We start from the raw sequence: 22,485 nt of genomic DNA, 5'->3' as shown, positions 1-22,485 counted from the left end.
AGTTTGCACATTCTCCCCGTGTCTGCATGGGTTTCCTCCGGGTGTTCTGGTTTCCTCCCACAGTCCAAAGACGTGCAGGTTAAGGTAGATTGGCCATATAAATTGCCCAGGGGATATGCCGGCTAGATGGGTTAGCCATGGGAAGTGCATGGTTACATGGATAGGGTGGGGCTGGGTGGGATGCTCTTCGGAGGGTCGTTGTGAAGTCAATGGGCCAAATGGCCTGCTTCCACTTGTAGGGAGTGTGAATATGTATGATACATTCAGGATGAGATAGTCAGATTTTTAATCAGTGGTGGAATCACCAGTTAGGAAAAGGCAGGAAAGTGAATCAGAGGATTATCGGATCAGCCATGATATTGAATGGCAGGTCTGGGTGAGATGCTCTTTGGAGGGTTAGTGTGAATTTGATGGGCTGAATGGCCAACTTCTGCTCCTACATCTTATGGTCTTATCAAATTAGTGCCTCACTTCAGAAAGGTATGTAAGAATCCACTCAAATTCTGATGTCCATGTTTCTATGTGTTTTAGGTTCTATTGCCTTTGGATAACCCCTCAGGAAATATTTCGGGCACTGTACGGAGGGGATTCACATCCAAACTGTAGCAGGAGACAGTCCATGAGAAAGAAAGCAGAGAGAGGAGGAGAGATTAAATATTGAAGTGTCACTGGTGACTCAAATGCTCAAATTTAAAAAGGAAATTAACAAACCTCACATTGCCCAGTGCAACATGGATTAAATTAGAAGTTTGGTCACAGGTTAAATGCCAAGTCTTTGCAAATGTGTTTATCTTTATAAAACCTGAGAGTAGAATGTTAAGTCAATGTTTTAATGTTGGAATAAACACAAGGTCAGAAGTCACACAACATCAGGTTAGAGTCCAAAAGTTTGTTTGAAATCATAAGCTTTCGGCGCTCTGAAGTTTCACCTGATGAAGGGGTAGATCTCCGAAAGCTTGTGATTTCAAATAAACCTGTTGGATGATAACATAGTGTCGTGTGACTTCTGACCTTGTCCACCCCAGTCCAACACCAGCACCTCCACATCAGGAATAAACAGCTACTGGTACAGCATTGGATAGTCTAATGATGAAATGTACTTGGATGAGCACTTGAAATGTCAGGACATTCAGGGTCAGGAGCCAAGTGCTAGAAAATGGGACAATTCAGACTTGATGGGCCAAAGGGCCTCTTCAGTGCTGTATGACTCTACAACAGACCAGCTCATATGTACGGACTGTACCCTCCCATGGTTTTTCCAAAGCACATCTCCTACAATATTCGTCAAGGAACACCAATCACAGGCAACCAGGCTTTAACCAACACCATATTATTTAAAAAAAACATCAATGTAACATTTTTTTCTCTTAAGCAACACGTATAAATACTTTCAATGTACATCTGTATGCAAATTAAGATGACCGATTACAATACAATAAGTCAATAAAATCTGCAGTTATTATACACGGGGAAAAAAAATCATAATTTAATACATCACGCACAAAATACTTGTTGGGAGAAGCGGCCAGCGACTTGCTGCTGAAGAAGGTCCACATGTCTCTCACATGCTGTGTGCAAATTCACACAGCAATGAGGGTAACAGTGTCACCATCATTTGTTTTCAAGTTTTCAAAAGGCATACAAGTTGTAATACACTTAGACCGGTACAAGCACAAGCTACAAATACAGGCTTTACCATCACAAACAAACACTCAGGGTTCAAGCATTCTGTGCACCTCTTTGCAGTGACCGATGCAAAACATTTTGGGTACAACCTCGGGTCCCACCACGAGCTCCGAAAAGAAGGGAAAAAAAAGCCAACAGCAACCTGGAACTGTGTCCCCATGGGGTCTCTCCGAAATCCCCTCCAGCTGCACTTGGGGATACAGAGGTCCTTTATAAAGGTGCTGTGTGAGGATGGTTGGGTGGGCAAAGTGGTGGATGGTTAGCTTGCCAATTCTTATTCATTAAAGCAAAACACTCCAGATGCTGGCAATCAGAAACAAACACACACAGAAATCACTGGAGAAACTCAGCAGGTCTGCCGGCATCTCTGGGGACAGAAACAGGAGAGAGAAAAACAGAGGTAATGCTGTGGAGAAAGAAACAGAGGTAATGCTGTGCATCCACAGAATCCCGACAATGTGGAAGCAAGCCATTCAGACCACGAGCCTCCAAAGAGTATCCCATCCAGACCCAATGCATCACCCAGCATGGTCTAAATCTGTGCCTAATTCTTGTGTTATTTTCCACTGTGAAGTAGGGACACTTGTGACAGTGGTAGTGGTCCAACTTCTAGACCATGGGACCTGGATTTAAATCCCACCTGCTCCAGAGGTATGTAATATCATCTCTGAATAGGTGGGTTGGGGGGAGAAAAACATATAGTGCAAACTTAATTGCTTACACTTTTACCTGGTTCGTGTCCTGCAGTTTTTTTATATGTCAACAGAAATGAAACTGTATGGAACAGCTGAATAAGGACAACATTCCCAAACAAGAAATGATCTAACACAATGCTGACCTTCGAAAATAGAGGGTTCAGCCACTTGTGCTTTTGATAAAGCAGAAATAGACTAGCAGCTAATGCAGGATCTAACGAGTGGGTGTGACAAATGCCAAAGTTTCTGCATATTTCACAGTTTATAAAACAGTGAGAGTTAACAGGCAGGAAAACTCCTGAAAACTCAGACCCACAGATACACATCTTTTTCACTGAATTAGTGAAACCAACAGTTGCTTTGGTAAAATGTTCATTTCTGCTGCAGACAATGAAATGAGAAGGATCACCGTCGCTGTGAATTCATTAAACTGGACACACCTCATCTCAGGGCAGCTGCTTCCCAAACTTTCTCCCCACCGTGATCCCATTTCAATTCGGGAAACTGTGTGAGGGAGGGGGCCGGTTATATTGGACACCCAGTGGTTATACCTTGGTCTGAAGTCCAGGGCAGCGATCGCCACCTCCAATCCCACAACCCCCAAAGTCTTAGCTCATTGTTTCACTAGGGGACCTCCCGCCCCATTTTAGAAATGTCCTTACCAAGGGGCAAAATATGTGGCTGGTACCAACACTGAGGTGTCAACCTCTTAGTTTTATATTTATTCATGGTACCTGGGTGTCCCTGGCTGGGACAGCATTTATTGCCTGTCCCTAGTTGCCCCTTGAGAAGGTGGGGGTGAGCTGCCTTCTTGAACTGTTGCAGTGCCTGTGCTGTAGATAGACCTACAATGTTTTTAGGGTGAGGATTCCAGGATTTTGACCCAGTGACAGTGAAGGAACGGCGATATACTTCAAAGTCAGGATAGTGAGCTGATGATTCCATGTACCTGCTGCCCCTTGGCCTTCTAGATGAAAGTGATCGTGGGTTTGAAAGGTGCTGTCTGAGGACCTTTGGTGAAATTTACGTTAAATTAACAAGAAATGGTGTCCTCCAAGATAGAAAATTACATCTTTGGTTTCTGGATTTTATGTCTGCTCTTTGGGTAAAAATTGTCACCAAGCAAGTAGACAGGATGGTGAAGGTGGCGTGTGGCATGCTTGTCTTTATTGGTTGGCAAATTGAGTACAAGAGTTAGGATGCCACGTTACAGCTTTATAAGTCTCTGTTAGGCCGCACTTAGAGTATTATGTTCAATTCTGGTCACCACATTACAGGAAGGATGTGGAAGCCTTCGAGGTGGTGTAGAAGGGATTTACCAGGATGCTGCCTGGATTAGACGGAATGAACTATAAGGAGAGGCTCGAGAAACTCTGATTGTTTTCTCTGGAGCGGCAAAGGCTAAGGGGAAACTTGATAGGAGTTTATAAAATTATGAGATACATAGATAGGGCTGATGGTTAGAATCTTTTTCCCAGAGTTGAAACGTCGAAAACTAGAGAGCCTGCGTTTGAGCTGATGGGGAAAGTTCAAATGAGATGTGAGGGGCAGGTTTTTCACACTGACTGGTAGGAGACTGGAACATGGTGCCAGGGGTGGTGGCAGAGACAGCTACAATAAGGAGGTTTAAGACACTTTTAGATACGCACATGAACATACAAGGAATGGAGGGATATGGACCAAGGGCAGGCAGAAAGGATGAGTTTAATTTGGCATCATGTTCGGCACAACATTGTGGGCCGAAGGGCCTGTTCCTATAGTACTTTGTTCTAAAAGACCTCCCTTTACTAATCAAAACCTGGGCTCTGACTGCACACCCACCATCCTCCCTTTCAAAATATTTCTTGAAAACAGCATTTTAAAAAAAAACCCTGTTGGTCCTCAAATCTCACAAGCTCCTCATTTCCCAAAAGATGATGATAACCCACCCAGCCACAGGTTGATTATAAATTGTTTCACCCCCAGGGCAGGGACATCTCTGTCTGGGCTAACCGTCACTGCCCGTCCCAATCTGCCCTTGAGAAGGTGAAAGGGAGTTGCCACTTGAACACACTGCAGTCCATCTGAATGAAGGTTACTTTATTTTAATGAAGATGATTGTGTGGTTTCAGTACCTGGCTAATAAAATCAAAATACTGCAGATGCCAGAAATCTAAAATAAAAACAGAAAGTGCTAGAGAAACGCAGCAGGTCTGTGGGGATAGGAAGTTTCAAGTCTGATATGACTCATCTTCAATACTCTGTTGTCACTTTTAGATTTTGTGTAGTGCTTAACCGTAAATAAATTCAACTATTTGGTATTAGCCTATTGCAAATTCAATGATAAACTATTAAAAAGGCTGGGATAACACTGTAAACAGCCCACATTTTGCAGTGTGAACAGATCATGGTCATAAGGTTCCTGGTTAAAGCTGAGATGCAATGCCACTCAATGTCTCATCTCTGAGCAACACAAGTTTGACTTGGAGTGGTGCTACCAACTGCTTATGCAAATTCCCCACTGGGCTGTGAAAATGGAAGGGTGGGGGGGGGTGTGTGAAATCTCTGAACTGTAACAACTTCACTTGTTGCTATATCTCAGCATGTGCTCAGCTTCCTAACAGCTCGAGCGGAGAGGAAAAGAAACCAACGGGCGGCAAGAAACAGAAGCAGCGGGAGAAACTCATAGCCACTGTTGTGGAGAGACTGCAGAGTTAACATTTCAGATCCAGCCACCCTTATTCAGAACTAAGCAGAAAGAGATTTGCTTCGGGGGTGGGGAGAGATTGAGAGAGAAAGAAATATACAGAGAGAGAGAGAGAGGTTGAGAGAGGGAGGTTAAGAGAGAGAGGTTGAGAGAGGGAGAGATTGAGAGAGAGAGAGAGATAGAGCATTGTATTGTCCCTTACTTGTATCTGCTTGAAGACAAGTAACAATAGAAACTATGATGCTTGATACCACCTGGCCCCTAGCCCCTCATAGAGTCATAGAGATGTACAGCATGGAAACAGACCCTTCGGTCCAACCCGTCCATGCCAACCAGATATCCCAACCCAATCTAGTCCCACCTGCCAGCACCCGGTCCATATCCCTCCAAACCCTTCCTATTCATATACCCATCCAAATGCCTCTTAAACGTTGCAATTGTACCAGCCTCCACCACATCCTTATACCTACCACCGGTGTGGGAAAACGTTGCCCCTTAGGTCTCTTTTCTATCTTTCCCCCCTCACCCTAAACCTCTGCCCTCTAGTTCTGGACTCCCCAACCCCAGGGAAAAGACTTTGCCTATTTATCCTATCCATGCCCCTCATAATTTCATCTTGGGATGTGCTAGAGAATAAACTAAAGCGACCTTCTAAGCATAGAACTTACATTGCCAAATCTATTCAAAAGCCGCGCCCTTCTACAATGAGAGCGAATGGGTGGTCTTCAGTTCAGTGTAGGTCACTCGTAATGGAAAATGTGATGGATAGTAATTGTCAAGGAGATTTCTACTACTACATAATTTTATATGTAAATACACAACACAGCAGCATAATCTGTAAAAATTATTAAACCATTCTCACTTTTCTGAATCTGGGGATATGAAATAGGGGCAACATTTCACTTTCAGGATGTGGGTGTCATTGGCTGGGCCCAGCATTTATTGCTCGTCCCTAACTGCCCCTCGAGAAGGTGGTGATAAGCTGCTTTGTTGAACCACTGCAGTCTGTGTGCTGTATGTACCTGGTCAACTTGCCATTTATTCTGAAGAAGGGTCACTGGACCCGAAATATTAACTCTGATTTCTCTCCACAGACCTGCTGAGATTTTCCAGCAAATTCTGTTTTGTTTGTGATTTACAGCATCCACAGTTTTTACGGATTTTATTTCGCAAATTATACAGAACTTCCTTCATGAAGAATATGACCAAACGTTTCTGAGCTGCATGTGGGTTGGGAATGAGGATGAATGGGGAGAGAGAGGCATAGTGGTAATCTCAGTGGCCTAGCAGTCCAAAATGCCTTCTGAGCATATGGGTTCAAATCCCACCCTGATAAATGGTCAAGCTTGAATTCAATGAAAAAAGCAAATCTGGAATAAAAGGTTGGCCTAATGGTAACCATGAAGACAACTGTTGCTTGTTGTAAAAACCGACTTGGTTTTTAAGGAAGGAAATCTGCCATCCTTACCCTGGTCTAGCCTAAATGTGACTCCAAACCCACAGCAATGTGGTTGAATCTTAACTGCCCTTTGGGCAATTAGGGATGGACAATAAATGCAATTCACAAATGCAACGTCTACTCATCACAAGAGCAGGGATGTACTGCTGAGGCTGTATAAGGCTCTAGTCGGACTGCATTTAGAATACTGAGAGTGGTTTTGGGACCCATATTTGAGGAAGGATGGGCTGGAATTAGTGGGTGTCCAGAGGCAGTTTGCAGGAATGATCCTGGGATGAAGGGATTGTCATGCGAGAACTCTGGGTCTGTACTCAATGGAGTTTAGAAGGATGAGAGGAATCTGACTGAAATTTCCAGAGGCCTGGATAGAGTGGAAGTGGAGATGCTTCCACCAGTAGGAGAGACTAGGACGCGAGGGTATAGCCTCAAGACTGAAAGGATGACCCTTTAGAACTGAGAGAGGGAGACATTTCTGCAGCCAAAGAGTGGGGAATCTGTGGAAGAGTCAGCGGACCGAAACGTTAACTCTGATTTCTCTTCACAGATACTGGCAGACCTGCTGAGCTTTTCCAGCAACTTCTGTTTTTGTTGGTGAATCTGTAGAATCGATTGCTACAGAAGGCTACCGAGGCCAAGTCACTGAGCGTATTTAAGACAGATAGATAGGTCCTTGATTGGTAAGGAGATCAAAGGTTATGGGGAGAAAGCAGGAGAATGGGGTTGAGAAACAGATCAGCTATGATTGAACGGCGGAGCAGACTCAATGGGCTGAACGGCCTCATTCTGCTTGTGTATTTTATGGTCTTAAGCTGGCCCTGCCAGCCACACACACTTTCCATGAATGTAAAGTAACTCCTTTTCATCCCTCCTTCTCTGTAACCATCAATCGGACCCTCTGGCAATGAATTTGACAATCTCGTGTGTGCTGCACTCAGTTTGAGGCCTGACTCCCTCCATAAACTGTTGGTGGGCGGGATCTTTACAGAGCTAGTGAACACCACTCCGTCTGGAAGGGAGTGCCTCGTTACTGACCCTCTGAAGCTCAACACGAGGCGAGGAAAGACAGGTCAGACCAAAATCCAAAAATCTTCTACCTTGGGTTGGGCAACCTCACTCTTTTCAGCTAAAAAGATGCACAGAAGCTGCGGACCCTTCAGCACAGAGCCAAAGCCACATTCCGAGACACAGCCTTCGGCACTAAAACTGACAACAAGAGCGTCAGTCAAACGCTAAAACTGGAAAGCCAGGTAAACTCTTCCAGCCATCCACCTGCACCCGCTTAAAGGCTACACGTTAATATAAAATGGAGGATTTCACAAACGTGGACATTATCTCACTTGTAAAAGTGCCCAGGGCAAAAAATCCACAGTCAAGAGCAATGAATTATTGCAGAGTCCCACAGCCGTCCGGTCAAGGGTTTGAGAGTTCCCTCAGGTCACGATCTGTACCGGAGTAAACACAACGTCAATTATTGGTGACGTCAAAGCACCACAGCTCAGAAGCAGATGAAAGAGAGCTCCCAGAGTTGATGCACACAGCCGTGTTGCCTCATCGAAGGTCCTGCTCCCTGCCCGAGGTCTCGAAAAGCACTCAAACAATTTCCTATGACACCGAGCGTCTGCAATCCACACTCACAAACAGGAGGACATTGTCCTACATGCAACCATCAGGAGGACTGGGGGGAGGAGGTAGCCGTGAGGAAATGGCAGCTGGACTTCGACACCCCACTCCCCCTCCCTCTCCCACACTAACCCACCCCCAAAAGATACCCGAGAGTTCACGGACCACCTGTAGCACTACAAGGAGCTGCTTTTCAGATGGCGTAACTGTAACGCTTTCACGTGGTACTCGTAAATCTTGAGTGCAGGGCCCAGCTTGATTGAGAGGCCTGTCAGAACGTCGCTTCTCTTCATGAGGAGTAAGGATTTGCCATCTATCTCCTACAAGGGAAAATAAAAACCACATCAATCACAGGCAGTTTTAACAGTCTCAGTTACACAGAAACTCTGACATTGTGACGCACTGCTCCTGCTGTGTTTGCCGACAGTGACTGACACACACACACAGGGGTCAGACACTGCTCTTAATCAGCCATGTACAGGGTTCAGGGTCATGGTGGTAGGTGGGGTGGGGAGGTGGGAGAGAGATCAGACTGGGGTAAGGGTGTGAGTGGGTTTTTCTTGTCCCCTACTCCTCCTATCTCTGGGTCTCTCCTTCTCACCCCACCACTGAAGGGCTCTCCTTGCTGTCACTCCCCGAGCCACTGGTTCCTGGGCCCTCTATCCTTCTCGCTGGGGGAGTTTCCTCCCCTTTCTCACACCCCCTCCCAATCACTGGAGCTCAGATCAAAATGGCAGCTGAATCCTGGTGTGTGCACAGTAACGCATTGGCACGTGGTATTCCACGTGAGGTCTACAAGATGATGGCAGTATTGGCATGTAGTGTCACACATGAGGCTTACATGATGACGGCAGTACTAGCGTGTGGTATCACACGTGAGGTGTACATGATGGCAGTGCTGGCGTGTGTGTTAGACGTGAGGTGTACATGATAATGGCGGTGCTGGCATGTATTGGCTTGTAGTGTCAAACATGGGATCTACATGATGGCGGGGTGCTGGCATGTAGTGTCACACATGAGATCTACATGATGATGGCAGTGCTGGCATATATTGGCGTGTGGTGTCACACATGATTTCTACATGATGATGGTGCTGGTGTGTATTGACATGTGGTGTCACACATGATGATGGTGCTGGCGTGTATTGGCGTGTTTGTATCAGACGTGAGGTCTGTGTGATGATGGTGGTGCTGGGAACTGTGTGTTCCACAATGAGTGAGCCAGCTGTAAGTGTTATCAGTGCCAGCCAACACTGCCTACCATTTCAATCAAAACCGATCATTTGGCCAGTTCAGCAGTTTTCTCTATGGTTTTGGCTTTGATGGGATGTGGCTAGACCAGCACTCGGACACCGACGTTCCAGATTCTTCACCACATTGAAGCTGGGAATGAGTTATCGCCTGAACCAGCTGCTCTTCACCACCTCAGACCCAAGCTGTCTTACAATCTCAGACCTCCCTCCACTCCACTCCCCCAGCCCACTGCTCGGAGGGACCCTCACTTCTTCTTTGAACAGAAGCCCCATCTAAACCACTCACCACCATGCTCTGTCACACACAGGAACAGAGGTAGGCTATTCATCCCATCAAATCTGCTCTGACATTCAATCAGATCATGGCTGGTCTGATCATCCTCGACTCCAGTTTTCAGTCCTTACCCCATGACCCTTACTGATTAAAAATCGATCTCAGCCGTGTATATATTTAATGACACAGCCCCAACGGCCCTCTTTGGTGAAGAACTCCACAGACTCACTACCTCTGAGAGAAAACAGTTCTCCTTTTTTGTCTTAAATATGTAATCCCTTCTGCTGAGCTACGATCTCTGGCCCTAAACTCTTCCACAAGAGGGAAACACCTTTCCACATCCACCCTGTCAAGCTCTCTTAAGAATCTTGCATGTTTTAATAAAGTCTCCTCTCATTCTTCTTCATTTCAATGAGTCCAGGCCCAATCTACTCAACCTTTCCTCATAAGCCAGCCCCTCCATACCTGGGATCAGCCGTGTGAACCTTCTCTGGACTGCCTCTGGTGCAGCACGGTGGCACAGCGGTTAGCACTGCTGCCTCACAGCGCCAGAGACCTGGGTTCAATTCCCGCCTCAGGCAACTGACTGTGTGGAGTTTGCACATTCTCCCCGTGTCTGCGTGGGTTTCCTCCGGGTGCTCCGGTTTCCTCCCACAGTCCAAAGATGTGCAGGTCAGGTGAATTGGCCATGCTAAATTGTCCGTAGTGTTGATGTAAGGGAATAGGTCTGGGTGGGTGGCGGGTCGGTGTGGACTTGTTGGGCTGATGGGCCTGTTTCCACTCTGTAAGTAATCTAATCTTTCCTTAGGCAAGGGCCCTAAAACTCTTCACCGTATTCCAGCTGTGGTTTGGCTCGCGCTTTGTGTAATTGTAGTAAAACTTCCACTCAGCTGAGTTTGTTGTCTCATTGAATAATTTCTCCTTTAAAATGGTCTCACTTCCTCCAAGTAAAAGGCGTTGCCATGGTAGCTGCACATGAGACGGTTTTGCCTGTTCTTGTGCGCGGTTTATGGAGCAATCCTTGGCCTAGTCACATTTGGGTTTCGTTCCACAACCCTATTTCCTGTCCAGCGATGACTGTGCTCTATGCCATTGCCTGCTCTTCACATTCCTCAGTGTTGCTGCCAGTGCCCATCCTTCTCTCAGCTTTGCCCAGTCCATCTCTGACTCTTCCATTCCTTGGTTTCTCTGTCTCCATTTCTGGGGAAGCTTTTATTTTCACTAACATTCACTAACTAACCCACTGTCTCCCACATGATTTCCCACACCAGGTTTCCTGTCAGAACTCCACTTATTCTCCCAGTTTCTCCATCTCTGTCCAGATCGGTGTCAAAAACATTGCCTTCCACAAGGGCACTCACAACACGCTTTCATTTTCCCTCAGTGGGCAGCTCCCATGCAATAGACAGGACTCTCAACTGATTCGAACCCATTTCCCTCCCAGAACTTTGACAGGGACCCCCCTTGCACTTCCTTCGCCGATCTCCACATTCAAGGGAGGCCATTCCTGCCACCTCCAGCAGGATGTCACCATCAAACACATCATCCTCTCCCCGTGTCAGCATTCCGAAGAGCAGTCACAGAGGGACATTGCCTATCACCCTCATCGCTACCCCACTGTCCAGTGGACAGAAGGGGTCAGACCTGCCTTCTCATTGTCCAGGTGATGCAGCAACTTTACTAGCTTGCCTTTCAGCCAGGTCTGCAGTATTCACCGCTGACAACATTCCACGCTGACAAGACCACAAGGAACGCAGGTGAGCACAGTGCAGGACACCTCTGTTAAAGCAGGACTCTGACCTGCTGTTTTAATACCCTCACCTGGCCCGGTCTGCACTCACACCCATACCCCTGTCTGTGGAGTGCTGCAGATTTCCAGTCCAGCCCACCACAAGTCACAGAAACAACCCCTTGTTTCTCATTCAGGCAGTTTGAAAGCCTCTAAACTAGTTGTGTGTCCACTGCATTACCTCTCCTTCCCCACCTCCGAACAAGTAACTCCATTTCATGGTTTTCAGAAGAGCTGACCTTTCTCCTGCCATTAACATCCTACTGTGGATCTGAATCATAGAATCCCTACAGTGTGGAAACAGGCCCTTCGGCCCAACAAGTCCATACCGACCCTCTGAAGAGTAACCCACCCAGACCCATTCCCCTACCCTATTACTCAACACTTCCCCTGACTAATGCCCCTAACCTACACACCCCTGGACACTATGGGCAATTTAGCATGGCCAATTCACCCAACCTGAATATTTTTGGACTGTGGGAGGAAACCAGAGAACCTGGAGGAAACCCACGCAGACACGAGGAGATTGTGCAAACTTCACACAGTCACCTGAAGCTGGAATTGAACCCAGGTCCATAAGACAGCAATGCTAATCACTGAGGCACCATGCTGCCCATCGGTTTCCCTTCTTTACAACCACTGGCATTGCCTATTTCTCTGTAAATGTTTACAATCTCTCAGCTCCCTCACCCTCTCCCCTCTTGTCCTGTCCCACCTGCCCTTCCCCACTCGTTGCTTCTGAGGAACATGTAACAGATTCCAAATGTTATCACCATTTCTTCCTCCACTGATTCTGCTCGACCTGCTTAGCATGCCCAACACTCCCTACATTTATTTATTGCCCATCCCTAATTACCCAAGAACACAGTGGCTTGCTCACAGGGCTGTTCAGTGTCAGCCATATTGCTGTGGGGCTGGAGTCAGGTGTAGGCCCGACTGTGTAAAGATAGCAGATTTCTCCCCCTAAAAAGATCACTGGACCAGAAGGGGGTTTACAACAATTGATGAACGTCCCTGTCGTGGTGACTTTTGACTTACTGTCATGTTCCATTTAATTGTCATTAAATTGAATCAAAGTTTCAACAGCTGCTCAGTTGGGCTGTCAACATTTATTCTCAGAGCATTTCACAGCCATAGAGATATACAGCACGGAAACAGTCCCTTCGGTCCAACTCGTCCATGCCACCCAAATATCCTAAGTTAATCTAGTCCCATTTACCAGCACTTGGCCCATATTCCTCTAAACCTTTCCTATTCATATACCCATCCAGATGCCTTTTAAATGTTGTAATTGTACCAGCATCCACCACTTCTTCTGGTAGCCCATTCCATACACTAACCACCCTTGCATGTAAACGATGCCCCTTAGATCCCTTTTAAGTATTTTCCCTGCTCACCTTAAACATATGCCCTCTGGTTTTGGACTCCCCTACCCTAGGTAAAAAGACCACGTCTGTTTACCCTATCCGTGCCCCTCATGATTTTGTAAACCTCTATAAGGTCAGCCCTCAGCCTCCAGGGAAAGCAGCCTGAACATTAGCCTGGGCTTTCAGATTACAAGTCCAGTAATACTACCCCAAGCACCGTGTCCTCTCACGTTTGATGCACCTTACAAGCCTCTTCCTACCTGCTTCGTTTCACTTGATCAATCTACCCTTAAATTCCTTCCTCCTCTAACTTGACATCTCCTCAAGTGCATCTTTAGAAAGAAGGGAAAAAATCTGGATGGAAAAGGAGGAGGAGATGAGAAAGTGGAGAACAGCAAGAACTGACGCAGAGTAATCCGTCTGAAACATGGTGTTAGCTACAGTCCTGAAATCAGCCACCCGCTGGCTTTGTTTCTGCTCGGAGTGCTCCCTCTCTACCTCCATTTCACACATGTCTTAAAGCAACATTCCTCTGTCAGATCCCCTTCCCAATTCACTCGGTATTATTTGGACACTTGCTCTGTACACCGGCTGTCTCCTTCACCCCCTTCCTCGAGGTTAGTTTTGGTGGTCCATATTTTTTCAGTCTTTGGCTTCAAGGGATTGATAGATCATACACTGGGCGCCATCTACTGTACAAACAGAGAGCACACAAGGAGATGGCTTTTGCCTTCTGAAGCTAATAGATAGGCTTCAATTCACACAAAAGTGCAATCCCAAACAAAGTAATCTATTAACCATTACCTTGCTGCAGACCCATCTGTACACTATAGGACCATTTGTAGCTGTAAGGGTTAATAAATACAGCAGGTAAGCTTATTTTTAATAAATGAAGCAGACTGGTCTAATGGACAGCTCGAGATTAGTCACGAGTGTTCACTGTCACGTTATCAAAGCAACACAAAACCAAACCCTTGTAATGGCAAATCATGAACAAAGAACAGGACAGCAGAGGAACAGGCCCTTCGGCCCATCAACCTGCACAACCACATGAAACCTTCATAAATCAAAAGCCTTTTGTCTCTACATGGTCCATATCCCTCTATTTGCTGCCTATTCATGTATCTGTCAAGGTGCCTCTTACATATTGGTATTGTATCCACCTCTACTACCTCCTCTGGCAGCACTTTCCAGGTACTTACCACCCTCTGTGTAAAAAAAAAATTACCTCTCATATGTCCTTTAAACATTCCTCCTTTTACCCTAAAGTTGGGCTCCCCCAGTCATTGACATTTCTACCCTGTGACGAAGGCTTCAACTATCCATTCTAGCCAAGCCTTTCAATTTTGTAAACTTCTATCTGGTCACCCTTCATCCTCTGGTGATCAAGTGAAAACAAGTCAGGTTTGTCCAATCTCTCGTCATAGCTAATACCGTCCAAACCAGATACCATCCCAGCAAACAGTTTCTGTACCCTCTCCAAGGCCACCACATTCTTCTGGTAGGGTCAAGAAAGGAGGTTTAAATCGTGCCCCAAAGGATAAGAGAGGGAGAGAGACAGACAGGGAGGGAGAGAGACTGACAGAGAGGGAGAGGGAGGGAGAGAGACAGACAGAGAGGGAGAGGAAGGGAGAGAGACAGACAGGGAGGGAGAGAAGTGGAAAGACTGAGAGATGGAAAGTTTTATGGACGGATTTTTAAAAATTCTTTCATGGCCATTGGTTAGGCCACAGATAGAATACTGTGTGCAACATTAACCACCACACTATCAGAAAGATGTGAGTGCACAGGAGAGGATGCAGAGGAGATTCACCAGGATGTTAACTGGGACAAACAGTCTCAGTCATGAGGAGACTGGATAGGTTGGATTTGTTTTCCCTGGAGCAGAGGAAACTGGGGAGCGGCAGGGGGAGTCTACATGATTCGGAGAAGCATCTCCTGTGGCAGATGTTCCTAAGAATGGAGGGAATGAGCTTAAAGTGAAAAGTAAGAAGTTCAGAGCAGATCTGAGGAATTTGTTCTGACCCAGAGGGTGGTAGAAAGATGGAGGATTCTGTATGAGAGAGTGGGGGAGACAGGTACTCTCACAAACTGAAGCAGCAGCTTCATGGGAGTGGTGTACTTTGATGTCTATTGGTCAGCACAGACACGGTGGGCTGAACGGCATGTTTATATGCTTTGACACTCTATGACTTATATCTGAAGCTATGAGGAAACAAGTTTGCATCATTGGTTAGACAACGATTTATAACCCATCCCTACTTGCCCCTGGAGAAGGTGGGGATGAACTGTCTTCTTGAAATGCTGCAGTCCATGTCCTTAGGGAGGGAATTCCAGGATTTTGACCCAACGATAGTGAAGGAACCCTCTGCCTTTATTCCTGATGAAGGGCTTTTGCCCGAAATGTCGGTTTCGCTGCTCCTTGGATGCTGCCTGAACTGCTGTGCTCTTCCAGCACCACTAATCCAGAATATATTTCCAAGTCAGGGTGGGGTGTGACTTGGAGGGGAACGTTCAGGGGTAGTGTTCCCATGTACCTGCTGCTCTTGTCCTTCTACATGGAAGTGGTCCTAGGTTTGGAAGGTACTATCTGAGGTGCCTTGGTGAATTGCTGCAGTGCATCTTGTAGTTGGTACACATTGCTGCAACACAGGGTCGGTGGTGGAGGGAGTGGCTGTGGATGTGGTGTCAATCAAACAGGGCCCGCTTTGTCCGGGATAGTGTCGAGCTTCTTGAGTGTTGTTGGGGGGGCTGCACCCATCCAGACAAGTGGGGAATATTCCCTCACACTCCTGGCTTGTGCCTTGTAGATGGTGGACAGGCTTTGGGAGTCAGGAAGTGAGTTACTTGCTACAGGATTCCTAAACACTGCATTCCTAATGGTGAGCCCAGTTGAATTTCTGGTCAATGGTAACTCACAGGACATTGATAGTGGGGGACTCAGTGATGGCAACACCATTGAATAGTGCAGACGCAGACCCTTCAGTCTAACCAGTCCATGCTGACCATAATCCCAAACTAAACCAGTCCCACCTGCCTGCACTTTGTCCATATTCATCCGAACATTTCTTATTCATGTACTTATCCAAATGTCTTTTAAACACTATAACTGTACCATATCCACCACTTCCTCTGGAAATTCATTCCACACACAAACCACCCTCTGTGTGAAAAGGTTGCTCCTCATGTCCTTTTTAAATCTTTCTCCTCTCACTTCAAAAATATGCTCCCTCAGCTTGAAATCCCCCAACCTTGGGTAAAGACATCTGCCATTCCCCTTATCACACCCCTCGTGATTTTATAAACCTTTATAAGGTCACCCCTCAACCTCCAACACTCCAATGAAATAAGTCCCAGCCTATCCCTAGAAATTAAACCTTCCATATCCAGCATTATCCTGGTAAATCTTTTCTGAAACCTCTCCAGGTTGATAATATCGTTCCTAGAACAGGGGAGACCAGAACTGGACACAGTACTCCAGAAGATGCCTCAGTACTGTCCCATAGTACCTTAATATGACGTCCCAACCCCTATATTCAATGATCTGAGCAGTGAAGGCAAGCATGCTAAACAGTTTCTTAAATACCCTGTCTACCTGTGACACAAAATTCCGAGAATGGTGTACTTGAACCCCTTGGTTTCTCTTCTACAACACTCCCCGCTCCTTTTAATTGCATAAATCCTGCCCCATTGTTTGGTTACCAAATTGCAATACCTTGCATTTAACTAAATTACCATATATACTCATGTAAAAGCCAAACGTTTTAGACTATCTTTTAAAAGGTTACATTTATGGGGTCCACTATGACATGGATACTACTTTTGAGGGGCTGAAATACAGTCCGAAACACGATCTCATTAGCAGAAACCCAACTGATCTCCAGACGGATAAAAAGAAAAAAACAACAATTTATGAGAAGCTGAACTGCACACAAAGGGAGGTTGTTATCTGACTCTGACCTGCTGCATCAGAAACTTTTATACTGAGTTGGTGTGAATTGTAAATCAAAACACATAATAGCCCAAAACATTGCAACATTTACATACAGGATAATACCAATCGCTCACAAAATGATCATCTGTTATTTGTGAACAACTCGGGTTGACTGTTATATGCGATACACAGAAAATTCCAGATTTTTTTGCCCAAAATTGGGGGTCAAATTTTACGAGATCGACTGTTACTTGAGCATAGACCATAAACTCCATCAAGGCAAAAAGTGAGGACTGCAGATGCTGGAAATCAGAGTTTAGATTAGAGTGGTGCTGGAAAAGCACAGCAGGTCAGGCAGCATCCGAGGAGCAGGAAAATCTACGTTTCGGGCAAAAGCCTTTCCTGATGAAGGGCTTTTGCCCGAAACGTCGACTTTCCTGCTCCTCGGATGCTGCCTGACCTGCTGTGCTTTTCCAGCACCACTCTAATCTAAACATAACCTCCACCTGCCATTCTTCAGCCCACTGCAGATGGTCACTGACTGGCATTTGTGTGGCATTCATGTTATTTGTCACTTGTCAGTGCAGATTTGGATACTGTCCAGACCTTGCTGCATTTGGACATGGCCTGCTGGACATCTGATGGGCTATCAAATGCCTTGAAACCCTCAGCAGAACTGGAGCTGAGAATTCTGTAAAGGTTCCAACAAACCAAACTCACCTGTTCCTGGAAGGCGACAGCCTGGTCTTCAAAGCCAGCTTTCTTGAAATAATTGAAAACGTCTAAAATTGTCCATTCTGCAGGATCAAGCAGCTTCCCATTTTCTGTCGGGCTGTGGAGGTACAAAGATCAGATTAAATAGTGAACAAGGAACTGCAGTCAGGCCTTTGGGGATTAGAAACCCAAGGGTGTAGTGCTGGAAAAGCACAGCAAGTCAGGCAGCAGCTGAGGAGCAGGAGAATCCACGTTTTTGGGCAAAAGCCCTTCATCAGGAATGAGGCTGTGCCAAGTTGGAGGGTTGGGATTGGGATAATGCAGGGTCCCAAGGTGAACTATGAGGTGTTCCTCCTCAAGGCATCGGGTGGTAACGGTTGGGCGTTGGAGGCGGCCCAGGACCTGCCTGTCCTTGACGGAATGGGAGAGGGAGTTGAAGTGTTCAGCCACGGGGCGGTGGGGTTGGTGGGTGCGGGTATCCCAGAGATGTTCTCTGAAATGATCCGCAAGAAGGCGTCCTGTCTCTCCGATGTAGAGGGGACCACACCGGGTGCAACAGATGCAGCAGATGACATTGGTAGAGGTATAGGTAGATTTCTGATGAATGTGGAAGGAGCCCTTGGGGCCTTGGATGGAGGTGAGGGGAGTGGTGTGGGTGCAGGTTTAGCCCTTCCTACGGTGGTTCCTGGGATTTTGAGGTGGAATTGGTTCCTCATTTCCCCTCCCCCCATATATCCCAGTCCCAAGCTTCCAACTCAGCACCATCCTCTGGATCTGTCCATCACTGACCGCACCCCCACCCCACCCCCACCACCACCACCCCTGACCTATCACCTTCTTCCTCATCTTCATCCACCTATCACTTTCCCAACTACCTTCCCCCCAACCCCACCCCCCTCCCATTTATCTCTCAGCCTCCTTGGCCCACAGGCCTCATTCCTGATGAAGGGCTTATGCCCAAAATGTCTATTCTCCTGCTCCTCGGATGCTGCCCGACCTGCTGTGCTTTTCCAGCACCACTCTCTTGGCTCTGAGATCCAGCATCTGCTGTCCTCACTTGCTACCGCTTAGAAACCCAACCCTGAGATCCTGCAGCTTTACACAAGATAGAGGTTTAAGGTCCAAAGTGTTATCCTGTAGCAGAGAACTTGAGAATTACCACAAAGGAAGAGGCATGTTTGTCAAAGGCCCCTTATCATTCATTATACAAAATAAGCAAGACAAAAAGCTTTGGTAAAAGTTCTGCTTTTTCCAACTATAGATAGATTCAAGATAATGGTCACAAAATCAGAATGGGGGTAAGAACTGAAAATATTGTTCCTGTTGCAGTCTAGAATGTACTGCCTAAAAGTAACAGGTTCTGGAAGAATTTTCATAGGAAAGGTGCAAGTAACAGAATCTCTACAGCATGGGAGTATACCATTTGGCCCATCAAGTTCATACTGGACCTCCTAAGAGCATCCCACTCAGACCAATCCCACAACTCTGCATTCCGCATGGCTAATCCACCTAGTCTACACACTATGGGGCAATTTCCCATGGCCAATCCATCTAATTTGCACATCTTTGGGACTGTGGGAGGAAACCAGAGCACCCGGAGGAAACCCACGCAGACACGGGGACAATGTACAAACTCCACACAGACAGTCACCAGAGGCTGGAATCGAACCTGGGTCCCTGGCGCTGTGAGGCAGCAGTGCTAACCACTGAGCCACCAAGCCTCCCCAATAATCCAAAGGTTGGGTTGCTGGCACCCAGGAACATGCATGGTAACAGCAAAAACTCTGAAATAAAGAACGGCAGAAAACCAACAAACCTTTGAAAATGAAAATAAAAATACTGAGGTGAAGAGAAAGAAATAAAGTTTACTTTATCGTTATTTTAGATGGCGTGTGCGTATTTATAAAGGAGAAAGTGAGGACTGCAGATGCTGGAGATCAGAGCTGAAAATGTGTTGCTGGAAAAGCGCAGCAGGTCAGGCAGCATCCAAGGAGCAGGAGAATCGACGTTTCGGGCATGAGCCCTTCTTCCTGAAGAAGGGCTCATGCCCGAAACGTCGATTCTCCTGCTCCTTGGATGCTGCCTGACCTGCTGCGCTTTTCCAGCAACACATTTTCAGCTGTGCGTATTTTTAAAGCAAGCTTATGCAATGGGATATGTCTGCACTCTCATCATTGGAAAGGAGAAATGTTCAGGGCGATGGGGAAAGAGCAGAGAGGGGAGGTGGGGGGAACAGTTTCATTGTCACTGAGTCACCTTCCTGGTGCTCCCTGTGCGTCCATGGTCTACGGTTTGAAGGCAGGATCCCTGATAGCATATCCATTGAATTTTTACACAGAGCTGCAGCTTGGGGGGCAGGAAATGGTGCTTTTTGTGTCAAATCCACATCTTGCTGCATGAAATTCTGAGCAGCTGTCTGCTTGCGACACATTTTATGTCTCTGCTGATGCCCACTCCTGTTCCTGACCCCTCATTGACCGTTCTGACCTCCCACTCCAAGTGACCCTGCTCCATGCTGGGTGTGACCGCCCTCAGGACTCTAGTCCTGGGAAGAGAGCTGTCGTAAGAGGAACACTGGGTGATTTGGATCTCTAATAGCTGAAGTTGAGAGAAAAACAACTTTGCTCTTAAAATGTGTAAGATCCAGAGAGGGTTGGGGGGGGGGGGGGGGCGGGATGGCCTGACATGGTGGATGCTCAGACTCTGAGGCTCAGGAATGAGGGGACACAGTCTCAGAAAAAGGGCTCTCCTTTCTCGAGCCAAAGCTTTCTTTTCCTCTCTCAGAGGGTTGAGTGTCTGTGGACTTCTCTTGTCCAGACCATTACTCAGGGAGAGCTGGATGAATTCTTATCTCACGAAGGGAGTCAAAGGTGACTGGACGGTTAGTAGGACCCAGGCTGGGGCCACAATGAATTGGCCATTACTTTGTTGAATGTTGAAGCAGGCTCAAGCGGCTGAATGGCCTACTCCCTATCTCCTTACTCAGGTGTTAGTTAGCAGCAAGGTGTTAAGTGTGGAGAGTTCTAATTATAACAATAAATGCCCGTGCAAAACAATTATGGGGCAGCATGGTGGCTCAGTGGTTAGCACTGTTGCCTCACAGCGTCAGGGACCCAGGTTCAATTCCAGCCTCGGGCCACTGTCTGTAGCGTTTGCACATTCTCCCCATGTCTGTGTGAGTTTCCTTTCAGTCCAAAGATGTGCAGGTCAGGGTGGATTGGCCGTGCTGAATTGCCCGTGCTGAATTGCCCATAGTGTCTAGGGATATGTAGGTTAGGTGGGTTAGCCATGGGAAATGCAGCGTTATGGGGTGAGCCTGGGTAGGATGCCCTTCGAAGGGTCAGTGTGGAGTGGCCTGTTTCCACACTGTAGGGATTTTATGACCTGTGACCCTGCTATTCCAACACACAATGCTTCCACACAATGTGGTACCACAAAGGTCACATGAAGAAATTCAAAACACAACAGTGAGCTGGTATAATTTGGACGGAGGTCTCCGAAACGCTGAAGGAAGCTGGTTTTATCACAACGTCGCAAATCGAATGGGATAAATACCAGTGGGGCGAAAAGAAGCTGGGGTTGCAGGAGTGGAGCTGTTCCGATTCACATGGGATAAGACTGTAGAAAGTTACAGGGCAGAGGGATTAGTGTATCCTGGTGCATGAATCACAGAAGGTTAGCATCCAAGTTCAACAAATAATAGGGAAAGCAAATGGGATGTTGGCCTTTATTTCAAAGGAAATGGAATATAGAAGTAGGGAGGTTTTGCTAAAACTATACAAGGCACTAGTCAGACTGTGATTGGTTTTGGGCCCCCTATCTAAGGGCAGATAAACTCTGTTGGAGAGAGTCTGAGAATGCTCACTTGATTGATCCCAGGTATGGAAGGACTGTCTCATGGAGGAGAGGTTGAGTAGATTGGGCCTGTACTCAATGGAGTTTAAGAAAATGAGAAGTGGCGTTACTGAAAGAGTTTCTCAGAGCAAAGTAAATGTACAGTTTCCCCTTGTAGGAGAGTCCAGGATCAGGAGGCAGAATCTTAAATATTTAAGACTGAAATGAGGAGGGATTTATTATCTCAGAGTGGTGAACCGGTGGAATTCTTTCCTGCAGAGGGCTGTTGAGGCTGGCTCAGTCAGTATATTGAAGGCTGACAGAGGGAGATTTTTAATCAATGAGGGTACCAAGGGTCATGGGGGAAAGGCAGGAAAGTGGAGTTGAGGATTATCAGATCAGCCATGATCATATTGACCAGTGGAATAGACTTGATGGGCTGAATGGTCTCCATATCTTATGGATAGCTCTTTCAAAGAGCTAGTACAGATACAGAGGAACCTCAATTATCTGGCAAGATCACCAGGTCACGATGCTTGGCTAACCTATGACATCCAGCATTTGATCAACCAAACGAAATACTTCCCACTTGTGTCCTTCGGATAATCAAGGTTCCTCTGCATAACGAACCAAACGTCCTCCTTCTGCACTATATTATTCTTCAATTTTATCATAGAATGGCCAGGTGGATTCCACACTGTAACATTCAGCCCACTGAGTCTGCACGGACCCTCCAAACAACATCATATCACCCCCTATCTCTATCCCTGTAACCCGCATTTCCCATGGCTAATCCACCAAGTCTGCAAATCCCTGCTCACTGTGGGCAATTTCCCATGGCTAACCCATCTAACCTGCACAGCTTTGGACTATGGGAGGAAATCGGAGCACCCAGAGGAAACTCATGCAGGCACAGGGGAGAATGTAAAACCTCCACAAAGACAGTGTCCCGAAGCTGGAAGTGATCCCGGGTGCCTGGCGCTGTGAGTCAGTACCACTAACCACTGAGCCACTGGTACCCTGGAAATCTTCCTTCTGTGCGCACTGCTGTGGGTGTACATTATCTTTCCACAAGATATTTTTTGAAATAAATGCGTTAAGGTATCTTTGGAATTGAGTTTTAGTTAAAACATCCGGTTATTCATTTAACTAGTTAATAGAGGCAAGCTAATTTG

The 22,485-nt window shown here is 46.6% G+C and overlaps 2 protein-coding genes across 7 annotated transcripts in view; one reads left to right on the top strand and one right to left on the bottom strand.

The window, feature by feature from the left end:
• Window positions 1–1,464, top strand: part of uox (urate oxidase) — a 45,045-nt gene extending 43,581 nt beyond the window's left edge. For both annotated transcript variants that reach the window (XM_072574815.1, XM_072574817.1), the window contains one exon: window positions 532–1,464. In XM_072574815.1, coding sequence (XP_072430916.1) covers window positions 532–606 — 75 coding nt within the window. In that variant the 3' untranslated portion in view covers window positions 607–1,464. The remainder of the gene's footprint in view (window positions 1–531) is intronic.
• samd13 (sterile alpha motif domain containing 13) overlaps window positions 1,310–22,485 on the bottom strand; it is a 98,931-nt gene continuing 77,755 nt past the window's right edge. For all 5 annotated transcript variants that reach the window (XM_072574819.1, XM_072574821.1, XM_072574818.1 and 2 more), the window contains 2 exons: window positions 17,483–17,594; window positions 1,310–8,466 (listed from right to left, as the gene is read on the bottom strand). In XM_072574819.1, coding sequence (XP_072430920.1) covers window positions 8,323–8,466; window positions 17,483–17,594 — 256 coding nt within the window. In that variant the 3' untranslated portion in view covers window positions 1,310–8,322. The remainder of the gene's footprint in view (window positions 8,467–17,482; window positions 17,595–22,485) is intronic.

Source organism: Chiloscyllium punctatum, chromosome 7 (assembly GCF_047496795.1).
Source record: "Chiloscyllium punctatum isolate Juve2018m chromosome 7, sChiPun1.3, whole genome shotgun sequence".
Taxonomy (NCBI): Eukaryota; Metazoa; Chordata; class Chondrichthyes; order Orectolobiformes; family Hemiscylliidae; genus Chiloscyllium; species Chiloscyllium punctatum.
Note: the sequence above shows the minus strand (reverse complement) of the source record. Positions and strands in the feature narration are given on the sequence as shown.